At 39.1% G+C, this 12,888-nt stretch overlaps 1 protein-coding gene across 1 annotated transcript; it reads left to right on the forward strand.

Moving 5' to 3' along the window:
- The first annotated feature begins 4,461 nt into the window (after positions 1-4,461).
- Positions 4,462-5,958, forward strand: LOC133854795 (heavy metal-associated isoprenylated plant protein 39-like). Its single transcript, XM_062291068.1, has 3 exons — positions 4,462-4,719; positions 5,141-5,216; positions 5,539-5,958. Exons 1-3 carry the CDS (start codon positions 4,714-4,716, stop codon positions 5,796-5,798), a joined length of 342 nt encoding a protein of 113 aa, XP_062147052.1. The 5' UTR covers positions 4,462-4,713; the 3' UTR covers positions 5,799-5,958.
- The last annotated feature ends 6,930 nt before the right edge of the window (positions 5,959-12,888 follow it).

Consider the following 12,888-nt stretch of genomic DNA (forward strand, 5'->3'; position numbering starts at 1 on the left):
TTCACCACGGGTGAAAAAATTTCTTCAAGTCAATGCCCTTCTTCTAACTAAACCCCTTCACAACCAGCCTTGCCTTGAACCTTGGTTGTGATCTGTTTGGTTCAATCTTGCATCTGAACACCCATTTATTCTTGAGTGCTCTCTTGCCCTTAGGCAGTTCCACCAAATCGTATGTGTGGTTCTCATGTAAGGATTTCATTTGTTCTTGCATGGCTTTTTGCCACTCATTTTTTTGGTCATGTAACATAGCCTCCTGATAACTTTCTGGCTCTCTTCCATCAGAAAGTAACACATACTCATCAACTGAATATCTTTTGGAAGGTTGACGCTCTCTGGTAGATTTCCTCAACTGAATCTCAGTAGATGGCTCTGAGGAAGCTTGCTCTAGGTGCTCTTCTGACTCCACATTATCAATTGCGGGCTCACCATTTCTACCAACTGTGTCAACATATTCTTCTTGTACATCTCTCCTATGTTCATCATGTGTCACACAAGGAGGAACAACCGGACCCAAATCAACACGTTTTTCATAGAGAGACTCTGGCTTTTTAGTCTGTTCCATGTCTTCAATGGTTTGATTTTCAAAGAAAACAACATCTCTGCTCCGTATGATTTTCTTAGAAACTGGATCCCAAAGTCTATAATCAAACTCCTCATGTCCATAAGCCATGAAGATACATTATTTAGCCTTGCTATCAAGCTTGGACCTCTCATCTCTAGGAACATGAACAAATGCCCTGCAGCCAAACACTCTCAAGTGCTCAAAAGAAACATCTTTCCCTGTCCACACCCTTTAAGGAAAGTCACAATTCAAAGGAACTGACGGAGAAAGATTGATCAAGTCAACTGCGGTCTTCATTGCCTCACCCCAAAAGGATTTGAGCAATTTTGCATGAGAGAGCATACATCTGATTCTTTCACAGATAGTTCTGTTCATTCGCTCTGCTACGCCATTATGCTACGGAGTCTTGGGCATAGTTTTCTCAAGCCTGATGCCATGGCTTCTGCAGTACTCTTCAAACGGACCTCTGTATTCACCACCATTATCTGCTCGAACACATTTCAGCTGCCTCCCAGTTTCTCTTTCAACCTTCATGTGAAAGACTTTGAACACATCGAGCACATGATCTTTAGTTTTCAAAGCAAAAATCCACACTTTTCTAGAGTGATCATCAATAAAGGTCACATAATAAAGTGCACCACCAAGACTTTTGCTGTTCATAGTGCAGACATCAGTGTGAACTAAATCAAGAATATTAGTCTTTCTTGATTGTGGGGATTTATGAAATGAAACTCTTCTTTGTTTTCCAACAAGACAATGAGTACAGAGCATTAGTGACATACCTTTGATATTAGGTAGGAGCTGCTTCTTGGCAAGAACTTGAAGTCCTTCCTCACTCATGTGACCAAGCCTCTTGTGCCATAGCTCAGTGAAAGTTTCATTCTCAACAACATTCACATCTCCCTTGACTAATGTTGCTTCAGTCTTGTAGAGAGTGTTAATCTTATTTCCCTTGGCTAAAATAAGAGAACCCTTGCAAAGTTTCCATTGTCCACCTCCAAGGTAATTATGGTAGCCTTCATCATCAAGCTTCCCAATGGAAATCAAGCTAAAGCGCATTTCAGGAACATATCTGACATCTTTGAGAAGCAATTTGCACCCAATGCTGGTTTCTAACTGTATATCTCCCATGCCCATAATTTCACATTTTGCTTCATTTCCCATCTTGACCCAACCAAAATTGCCATTAGTGTAGGAAGAGAAGAAATCTCTATGTGGCGTAATATGAAAGGAAGCTGCCGTATCAACTACCCACATAGACTCATGACATGCGAGATTAGCATAAGCATCTTCACAAACAACTAAATCATCACCATCAGATGCAACTGTTGCAGTGTCTTTTTCTTCTTTCGATTCTTCACCTTTTTCTTTCAACTGTTCCTTTTTAAATTTTCTGCACTGTCTCTTCATATGTCCAGGCTTGCCACAGTGAAAACATTTTATCTCTTTTATTGTCTTTGACTTTCCCCTTGACTTGTCACGACTATCATCGTCACGAGGTTTTCTGCTTTTACTCCTCCCTCGCTTTTCTGTAACAAGTGCTTCTGTATGAGAAGAAATACCTTGCTCTTTTCTTCTTGCCTCTTCATTGAGCATGCTATCTTTTACAATAACCATAGTCATCATACCGTTAGGAGCCTAATTACTGAGTGACACTACCAAGGTTTCCCAATTGTCCGGCAAAGAACTCAACATAAGTAGTGCTTGCACCTCATCATCTAGCACAAGTTTCATGGTAGACAACTCATTCAATAATCCCTGAAAATTACTCAAATGCTCCGTAATACTTTGCCCATTTTTGTACTTCAAATTCACAAGCCTTCTTATCATAAAGGCTTTGTTTTGAGCAGTCATTCGCTCAAAACAACCCTACTAAAACACATAATTAAGTTGGTTTGGTTTAAGGCGATCTCGTCTGGACGGGACTACTGGCTTGTTTGGACGAGTAGCACAATTCTTCTCCTCGATCGGACTTGTTTTGAACAAGCTACCGAATGATCATCTCGAATCTTTCCTAAGAGCATTCATAGTAGACTAACTAAATTTTACTAGCTAAAATAGCTAAAAGCCAATTTTTTCTATTTTGGTGAGCCACTTTTTTAATGCACCCCCAACAGTCTCACTATTTTAACTATTCACTATCACTATTCAATTTAAATAATATTTTTTCATATATTTTTTTTTATTCTTTACTATATTTAAAATTGCAAATACGAGAAAATTTGTTTTTTAAAATTATGTTTTGATGGTTTAGAGAACCCGTGACAAAATTGAAAAAAGTTTGATAAAATACTCGAGTAGATTTTGAATTTAAAAATACCTACCCAAACGTGTTTTTAAAAAATAATTAAAAATAAAATTCTATCCAAACATGCACCTTCAATTCCACAAAACCTGTTGGAATATGTGAACATGAAATTTGTACGGCACTAGATGTCTGAAGTGTGGAAACATTGTAATTTAAGGAAAAAAAAAAAAAAAAAACACTTTTAGCCTAAAACATTGCAGAACAAAACAAAGCTGTGCATGAGAAAGGAAAAGACAAAAAAGAAAAAAAGAAAAAAAGAAAAAAAAGAAAAAAGAAAGAAGCAAATAGAGAGAAATAACCAAATTTTTATAGTTTTTTTTTTAATGATTTGGTAAGTGAACAGTACTTACTCACTCACTAATTTTTTTGCTTATAGTAGTGAGGTTGCTGGAACAGCTTTTGTGTGCTTTCACCAAATTGCCTCACAAAAATTGGTAAAGCTATTAGGAATGCCTTAATCCAACCGTCGTATGGACTTGAACGGACCAACATTTCAAACGAAGTTTCCTGGACCCTTTCCAGTGTCCTCCCAATAAATTTTTCCAGACGTACACCAACCTACGCCCCCGGTTTTCTTCATGAAATCGAACGCCAACCGGTCCACATCACCCAAGTTGTTTCCTATCATAATCCACCTTCTTGTTATCTTCCCAGTTTCCTCTGTTTGTTCTAACATATTACCGAGTTGTTTTTGGTCTATCCAATATTAAACAGTTTATCTGGTCTTTTTAAGGTGGCGTTATCTGAAATGAAGAGATACGACAGATTAAATTATTCTTCTAGAATCGAGAGATGAGACTTCTCTTGGTGAGACTCTCGTCACGTTTTCTTTTTATTCATTTCTTTTTTTTTTTTTTTTTTCTTTTTGAAAGTAACGTTTTTTCTTCTTATATTCCTTGTTTGTTTGCTTCGCGGCACTGCGTTGCAGATCTGGCTAGCTTAGGTGTGAGATTTTCTTGAAAAATTGCGAATATTAAAAAAAATTATTTATTAAAAAGAAAAAATACACATAACTCTCTTAACCTACTGTTTCATTGTCAATTTTCGATTTTAAAAAGTGCAGTTCAGTGTTTTGGCAAAATTGTATTTTCAAAAAAGTACCATCTTGCTTAATTTGAAAAAACAGATTTCAATGTTTTTTCAAATCGTAATTTTCAAACGATTAATTTTCTGCGATTTGGTTTAAAATCACACTTTTTGTCAACAAAATCGCAATCTTAAGCCCCCCCTTAAATATCAAATGACATGAAGATGGTTCATTTCATAATTAAAATTTTATTTTATTGTATCTAATAGTATACATGATATTACGCCAATTTAAATATTTTAAATGACATAACAACGTATTCCCAATGTGCCAACGTATACCTGATTAAATTTGTAAAATCTAACCTGACTTATGAAATGAATCCAGCCAATTTCACTCAAATGAAAATTTCTCTTGATGATTTAAGGCAATTTATTTCTTAAGAAGGTTGTAAAATTTCTCTGCTCTTGTTCCTAGAAGTACAACACGCCCAAGCATATATTAGGACTACATTGATTCGCGTCCCCACCAGGACTTGGTCCTAAGCTTCGGTGTCCACGGCTGATTGGTTCCTTGATCGAGTCGGCTTTCGCCGTTCTCTCACTTCTTGTGTTTGTTTTGACTTGTTTTGGAATTAATGTTCTTCATCTTCAAAACCTTGTTCATGAACGAGGGAAAAGTCTTGGGATTTTCCTCTTTCTTTGCACCTTCTTATTCTTCATCTTCTTCTTATATATATTCTCTGCTTTTCTTTGTATCTTAGATTATCTCTGATTAGTTAAATCAAGTTCTAGTCAGAACTTTGGACCCAGGAAAATGAAGGTGAAGTTTCCCCTCCATGCCAAAATATTCTATGTTTAATTTCTTATTGAAGTATGAATCTTGCTAATTGGCTAATTGCTATGCTTGAATTCTTTAATCTTTTTCAATGCTCATTAATGGGTTTATGGCGTTTTTTTTATTTATCTGTTCTGGGTTGTTTTCAAATTTTGATAACATCAACTTGCATGGCACTTATGCTGCAGACCATTTTTTATGAGCTTTGCTGTTGTTATTTCAGAATTTTCATTGTTTTCTTTGATCATTTCTTTCACTGCTCTTCTCATGGCTATGCAAATTAGCCCTTCTGTGAATGAAGTCCTCTAAATTATTCATTCAGCTGACGTTGGAAATTAAAATTCAAAAGCATGAATTTTACTGGGATGATCGTCTCTTAAATCCAAGTTCTTTGTTTTTGTTGCAGAAAGTTGTGTTGAAGCTGGACTTGCACGATGAAAAACAAAAACAGAAGGCCATGACAGCAGTTTCCAGCCTCACAGGTACAAGGAATCATTTGGTTGTGTCATTTCTGTTTAAAGAATTTCCAACTTTTGGAGAAGATCAGAGCCGAGTATTTCAACCATTTGAATTTGGTTACTGTGATTCAGACAATAAATTTGTTTTACTCGCCTGCAATTATCTGTGATCAATTCTGGAAGAACATTACTAGATCATTTTCCCTGTTGTACTTTATATTGTGCTTGGTCTTACCTCAGGTGGTAAAGGGGTTGGGAAAGGAATGCTTTAGATTTGATTAAAAAGTAAAAGGAAAGTACTTTCTAGCCACTCATCTACTTCTGCTCTGTTCAACAACTTTTGCAGGCATTGATTCAATTGAGACGAACATGAAAGATCAAAAAATGATAGTAATTGGTAATGTAGATCCGGTGGATGTTGTGAAAAAACTAAAAAATTGGCACACAGAAATTCTGACTGTTGGGCCTGCAAAGGAGGTGAAGAAAGAAGAACCGAAGAAAGAAGAGAAGAAGGAAGAGCCGTGGAAAGGATTCTGTCCTCCCATGGTCACATACTATTATACCCCACATCCTGAAGAGTATCAAAACAATTGTGTCATCTGCTGATTGCGAGACTTGAGAGGGAACAACAGCTTTTGGTGGTGAAATTGATATGTTTTAGGAACCCATTGGAGATAAACATCAAACATGTGTAGTGTGTGTAATGGAATTATATTGTGATTGAAATTCAGGGAAAATGAATAAATGGATCTTGGAATTGAAGTGATTTCCCCTGTTAGTATTTTGATCCTTTTTCTTTTCATTTGATCCTTTAAGTGTGGACAATTATTTGAAAAGAAAATGGATTAGGAAACATTTTCAGAATCTGGGTGATCACAGTTGAATATTTTAAAGGTACTAAAAGCAGTATCTCAAGCCTGACAGGATGATGATGGTGATAGAAACAGTATTATTTGACTGATTAATATATAATTGGGAAAAATATATATTAGCCCCCCAAACTACCACCCATTCTTCGGATGGCCCCCCAAACTACCAATGCTTAGATTCTGGCCCCCCAAACTATCACTTTCTGATTTTTTGGCCTCATCCGTCAATTTATGCCGTTAATTCTAAACAGAATTCTGAAAATACCCCTCCTACACTTTGAAATTCTCACGGTTAAGGGAGGGGTATTTTTGAGTTTTTAACCAATTTCTGTTAGAATTAACGGCATAAATGGACGGATGGGGCCAAAAAATCAGAAAGTGGTAGTTTAGAGGGCCAAAATCTAAGCATTGGTAATTTGAGGGGCCATCCAGAGAATGGGTGGTAATTTGGGGGCTAATATATATTTTTCTCTATATAATTTGTTAGATGAACAAACTCACCGGTCCCCGGCATAAAGTAAGAGGAACCAATAATCTACTAGTCTTTGCAAGTTGCAGATGGGTATGCCATACACTTCTGTACGGAACAAGTAATAATGATGACGAATATGATGTTTGACTTGTATTGGAACTCTTTATATATCATTTACCATCTTAACCGGTACCCTCAATTTTTAGTGTCCGTGTCACAAATTACAGAACTCGTATTTTCAAAAACATTATCTTACGTGTACTTTCGTGTTTAAATTTTGGGTTGCCTGCCTTGTTTTTGTTATTTTTCATTTATGTTGTAATTCTGTTTTCATGTTTCTAAAAATAAAAAAAAAATAAAAATAAAAAAATTAAACAGAACAAAGAGAGACAAACCGTAAGCCCACCTCTCATTTTTCCTCCTCCTCCCCTTCCCACCTCCATTTTTCGTAATTTTCCTCTATGTTTTCTAGCTTTTCAATTTTATTTTTTATTTATTTATTTATTTATTTATTTTTTTCTCTCCGTTGTTGTGTGCAAGCCGGTTCTTCACCACCACTTGCTTGGCTCCTCTCCGCCCTCTGTCCACCTCCTCAGTCCATCCCCCAAAGCGGTAAAGGTCACGCGCCTCCCTTGGATGCGAGATCTGCCATCTACCCACCCCCCACTACTTCGATGAGCCCCTTTCCCACCATCTCTACCTTCCCCGCATGTGGGGTGACTTTCCCTCCTGATTCAACGGGTTGCAGTTGCAAAAGACCTCGAGCAAGTCAACCTTTTGGCCTACTTGACTTGGCTTTCACTCCAAGATACAGAGAACGTGGCCGATTTTTAGCCAATTTTCAAATTTGTTTTACTTATTTCAAGTATTGCCTTTTTGTTTGGGCATGTTGTTGGGGGCTACTCCCTCTTGGTTTTTGCTTCCTTGTAAATAAAAAACAAAAAAACAAAATCAATTATGTGTAACAAATTAACAGAGGCGTAACCTTCCTCACATGCAATTATCAAGCTAAGGATCTTCAAAGTAAATCCACAAACACAAAACCGCCATGCATTAACAAACAAGAATTTCCATATTACAAACATAAAACATATCAATGGACATGCTTTGATACCATGTTAGCAAGCTAATAATATCTAAGCCTAAGTTGATAGAAAACAAACTCTCTCTCTCTCTCTCTCTCTCTATATATATATATATATATAAGGGTTAATATGTTTTTGTCCCCTGAGTTTTAACGACTATTTTTTGTTCCTTGTGATTCATTTCGTATTATAGATGGTACCTCGTTTATGTTTAAACATAGAGATGGTACTTCCGTTACCACATCTAGGGGTGTACAAGCAATGGCGGAGCCAGAATTTTGGTTAGGAGGGTTAAGATTAAAAAATAAATTGAACAAAAATTGATTAAAAATATTTTAAAAAATATAATAAATGAGATAAATTAACAATTTAATAAAATTAAATGGAATTATTGATGTTCTTCATAATCTCAAGTAATTACAATTATATATTTTATACAATTAAAATTTATAATAAAAACTTTAAAAAAATGTAATAAAAACTATATATATTCTTAAACAAGTAATTTAAAAAAGTATTTTAAATATAAAAGCTTAATCAATGAAAAAGTTTAATTAAATATCTAAAACTTTTCGAAAGAAAAAAAAATTGCTCTTTTTCTGAACAGTCTTTTCACTGTACAAACTCTCGCGCTCTCAAAAAAATAGCTAAACAATTTATGTAATAATTATTAAATGGCTAGAAGAAGAAAAATTTAACAGCCATCAGAGTTTATAAAAGTTGCAAGTTGCAAGTTGTTGGTTCAGACTTGATAGTTTCGCCAAAGAGATATGTTACATGCACATCACTTGTACATTTTTTGTACATCATTTTTTTAAATCAACCATTGGATCTGTAAGACTCACATGTGAATCCTTGTGAATCCTGCGAATCCAATGGTTGATTTAAAAAGGGATTTGATTTTTGCACTTCATCATTACAACAACTGCACAACAACCCCTCACATAAGGGTGGGTCCCATTGTGTGGAGCCTACCCTCATGTGAGGGGTTGTTGTGCAGTTGTTGTATTGGTGTTGTAAATCTAACATTTTCCATTTAAAAAAGTGATGTACAAAATATGTACAAGTGATGTGCAAAAATCATTTCTCTTCGCGAAAAGGAAAATGCTAAATGTACAATTCCTTTGTACAATTTCAATACAACCCACTCACAAATGAGATGTGGCGTACACACGTGAGCCTCATTCCATTATAAGTGGGGATTTGATTCTTGTACAACAACCCCTCACATGAAGGTGGGCTCTAGTATGTGGGACCCATCCTTATGTGAGGGATTGTTGTACAGTTGTTATATTGGTGTTGTAAATCTAACATTTTTCTTATAAATAAGAGTTGTATCAAAATTATGATAGGGTTTTATCCAATCATGTCCCTTCGCAAAAACGCTACTCAATGTTTTAATATATACATTAGTTTTTTGTTTAAAAAAAATCACTTCTTTCGTAAGTTTTTTGTCGGCCATGTTAGATTGTTAATAATCTTTTTTCTTTTTAATATATATATATATATATATATATATATATATATATATATATATATATATATATATATATATATATATATATATTGTTAGGGATAAAATTAACCCTAGAGACACGTGGACTCAGAAACATCTCGAATCTATGCCTCGGACATTTATTTCGACCAGCAAAGAAAAGATTGCCTAGGTATAAATAGATCTCGGAGGTATAACGACATCTCGGTACAAATACATCTCGGAGGCAAAACGACATCTCGGTCTTAACACTCCAGGTTACGGTATGTGGAACATCCCGAGATCTCCTAGTCTGAATGGAGCGAGCATATCTCGGATATTTGTGTCTCGGAGTAATAACGTCTCGGTATGATATCGAGTCGGTGTGATATCTCCTCGGGGTGATATCTATTGGATGTGTCAACATCTCGGACTTACATAACCCCGTTGTGGTACGGATATATCCCGAGATCTCCAGGTCGGAGCGAACACATCTCGGATATCATCGCCTCGGAGGTTAGCTGAAATGTGCTACAGTCTTCTAAAAGGTGCCATGCGCCACATCCGTCTTAGAGTGAGATAAGGATAGAATCCCAGAAGATCAGGGATAAACTACAGATCCATAATTTATGGGATAAAATGGTTATTGACACGGAATCAAGTTTAAAGAAGTACAAACGCGATCAATTACGGACTTCACACTCCTACTCGAATTCCCTGAAGATATAGTTAAAGTTCAACCAGGCTAGGACTCAAACTCCTAATCCAACTAGGTGTCAAGAAGGTCCGGCCTATAAATAAAGACTGTCACACCAGGTATAAACACACGAATTCTCTAAGCTCTTGAGATAAAGATTCAGAATACTCTGCAGAAAACTGATTTAGACTGACTTAGGCATCGGAGTGGGCGTGGTCGGCACCCCCGACGAGTTGTTTGTTCTTTTTGCAGGATTAAGGTATTCGGTAGAAATCAGCAGCGAATCTTTAGGCGACACGTCACCATACCGGAAACTGTACCAACAGTTTGGCGCCGTCTGTGGGAACCATCAATTGTTCTTACGAAAAACAAATCCGCAATGGTGATGACAAGACGCTCCAAGTCGATCCAAAACGATGTACCGCCTACCAGCCGAGACGATGCTCGTGGAGAAGCAGAATCTGCAGGACCAGAGGCCCGGATAGCCCAACTGAGTCAGCAGTTGGCCCAGGCGCAGAAGAATGTGGAGGATTTGCTGGCTCAGAATGCTGTGCTCCTAGCCGCACGAACTCCGCCGCCGTTCAATCATGATGCAGCCGATGGGACAAACCTTGAGGGAAACCCCGAAGGGTCAGGAGAGAGAGACGGGCGGAACGAGAATCATGAAGAGAGAGACGGGCGGAACGAGAATCATGAAGAGAGAGACGGGCGGAACGAGAATCATGAAGAGAGAGACGGGCGGAACGAGAATCATGGAAAGAGAGACGGGCGGAACAAGAACCATGGAGAGCCCATCAATCCGGTTCCACCCACGGAGGCAGAAAGGAGGTTGCAGAGGATCGTCCAGGATCTAGGCGCAAAATATGACGTGCTGTCAAAGACGATTGACCAGAAGCGTGATGGGAAGGAGTCCCTTGTTAACAACCTCTTCCAGCATAAGGAGTCCATATTCACCGAGGAAGTGTCCAACTGCGACTTACCTGGAAGATTCAAGGTACCTGACATTCCTGTCTTCTCAGGCAGTGAAGATCCAGTGGAGCACTTGGACAATTTCCGGTCCCATGTCTCCCTGCACAAGACACCAGATGCTGTGGCATGCCGAGCTTTTCCTCTCACCTTGTCAGGAAAGGCCCGAGACTGGCTCAGGAATCTCATACCAGGGTCGATTGATTGCTTCGACACCCTTGGAAGAAAATTCCTGGCCCAGTTCGTATCTGGGAGAGCTAGAAGAAAACCCCGAGGATACTTACTCTCTGTACAGCAGGGACCGAATGAGTCTCTAAAAGACTATCTGTGGAGGTTCAACCAGGAGAAGCTGGACACAGAGAGTGCACCAGACGACTTCATTTACGGTGCGATTTTTCAAGGCTTAAAAAAAGATGGACCTCTGATGGCAGAATTGGCGTTGAAACCGCCGAAAGATCTTCAAACCTTTATGGTGAAGATGGACAGGTACATCAACCAAGAAGAAACGCTCCGAGCCCTCCTCAATAATTCCCAGCAACAACAACAGCCGTCCACCGAGAAGCCTAAGAAAAAGAAGAATCCTGAGCCCATACAGGATGCTGGTCCCGCAGAGTATAAGAAGGCGAAGAAAAATTTCGGAGATTACAAGTGGACACCGTTGAACACCTCCATCACCGAGGTGCTCATGGAACTCAAGAAAGATCCGAATTACCAGAGACCGAGGCCCATTCAAGGAAATCCCCCTCCGCACTTGGCTCACAAGTACTGTGCCTTCCACGATTCACGCGGTCATCTGACCGAGCAGTGTGTCTCGTTGAGGCAGTTGATCGAGAAATTCAATGAGAATGGGAAGCTAGTCCGATTCCTCGTCAATGATAGGAATCAACAGGAGCGAGATCACTATCCGAGGCCTAGGAGGGAAGAGGATCGGGATAATAGAAGAAACTATCAACCGAGACAAGATGAAAGAAGAGAAAGAAGCCGAGAGCCAGAACCTCGGCCTCGGAGGGATGAAAGAAGAGGGAGAAGTAGAAGCAGGCCTCGGGGGGCGCAGCAAGGCAATCTCCCTATCATTCACACCATCTCGGGAGGATTCGGAGGAGGAGGTGAGTCCAACTCGGCTCGAAAGGCGTATGCCAGGCAGCTAGATGATTTTGAAGTTTACTCGGTTCAGAAGCCCCCAAAGTCTCGGAAATATGACCCTCTGGTTATAGGGTTTTCTGATGATGATTATGCTGGAGTCTCGCTTCCGCACACAGACGCCCTTGTGGTCACCTTGACCATAGCAAATTATCAGACCTGGCGGATCCTCATTGACACTGGGAGCTCGGCTGATATTCTTTTTAAATCAGCTTTCGATCACATGGGTGTTCCATCAGAAAAGCTGGTTCCAGTCTCGTGCCAGCTACAGGGTTTTGCTGGAGAGAAGGTGTTGCCTCTCGGTTCTATTGATTTACCTGTGACAGCTGGGACTTATCCAAGGCAGAAAGTCATTATGGTGAAATTCCTAATAGTTGATAAGGTCTCGGCCTACAATGCCATTATAGGACGTACGGCTCTTAACGACTTCAAAGCGGTGACTTCAACACCGCATCTCAGCATGAAGTTTCCAACAGAAGAAGGAGTTGGAGAGGTAAAAGGAGACCAGAAGGAAGCTAGGAGATGCTACAATCTGTCCTTGAAAGATACCCCGAGGCAGCACGGTCGGGGAGAGAAAACTAAGGAGGATGGAAAATAGCAATCACCGTTGGGGGAGCCTGTGGAAGCCTTGGAGGAGTTCGAGATAGGCGACTCGGGAAAGAAAGTTCATATAGGCTCACAACTCCCTCAACCCATGAAGGAAGATCTGGTGGCGTTCTTGAGGCGCAACAAAGATGTATTTGCCTGGAGCCATGAAGATATGCCGGGGATTGATCCCTCGGTTATTGTCCATAAGCTGAATGTGGATCCCAATTATCGCCCTGTGAAGCAGAGAAGAAGAGCTTTTGCTGCCGAACGAAACATGGCTGTTGCTGAAGAAGTAGAGAAGTTGCTGAAAGCTGGATTCATCCGAGAGGTGGATTATCCTGAATGGCTAGCCAATGTAGTACTAGTGAAAAAGTCAAACGGGAAGTGGAGGATGTGTGTAGATTT

The sequence above is a fragment of the Alnus glutinosa genome, chromosome 13 (assembly GCF_958979055.1).
Source record: "Alnus glutinosa chromosome 13, dhAlnGlut1.1, whole genome shotgun sequence".
NCBI lineage: Eukaryota > Viridiplantae > Streptophyta > Magnoliopsida > Fagales > Betulaceae > Alnus > Alnus glutinosa.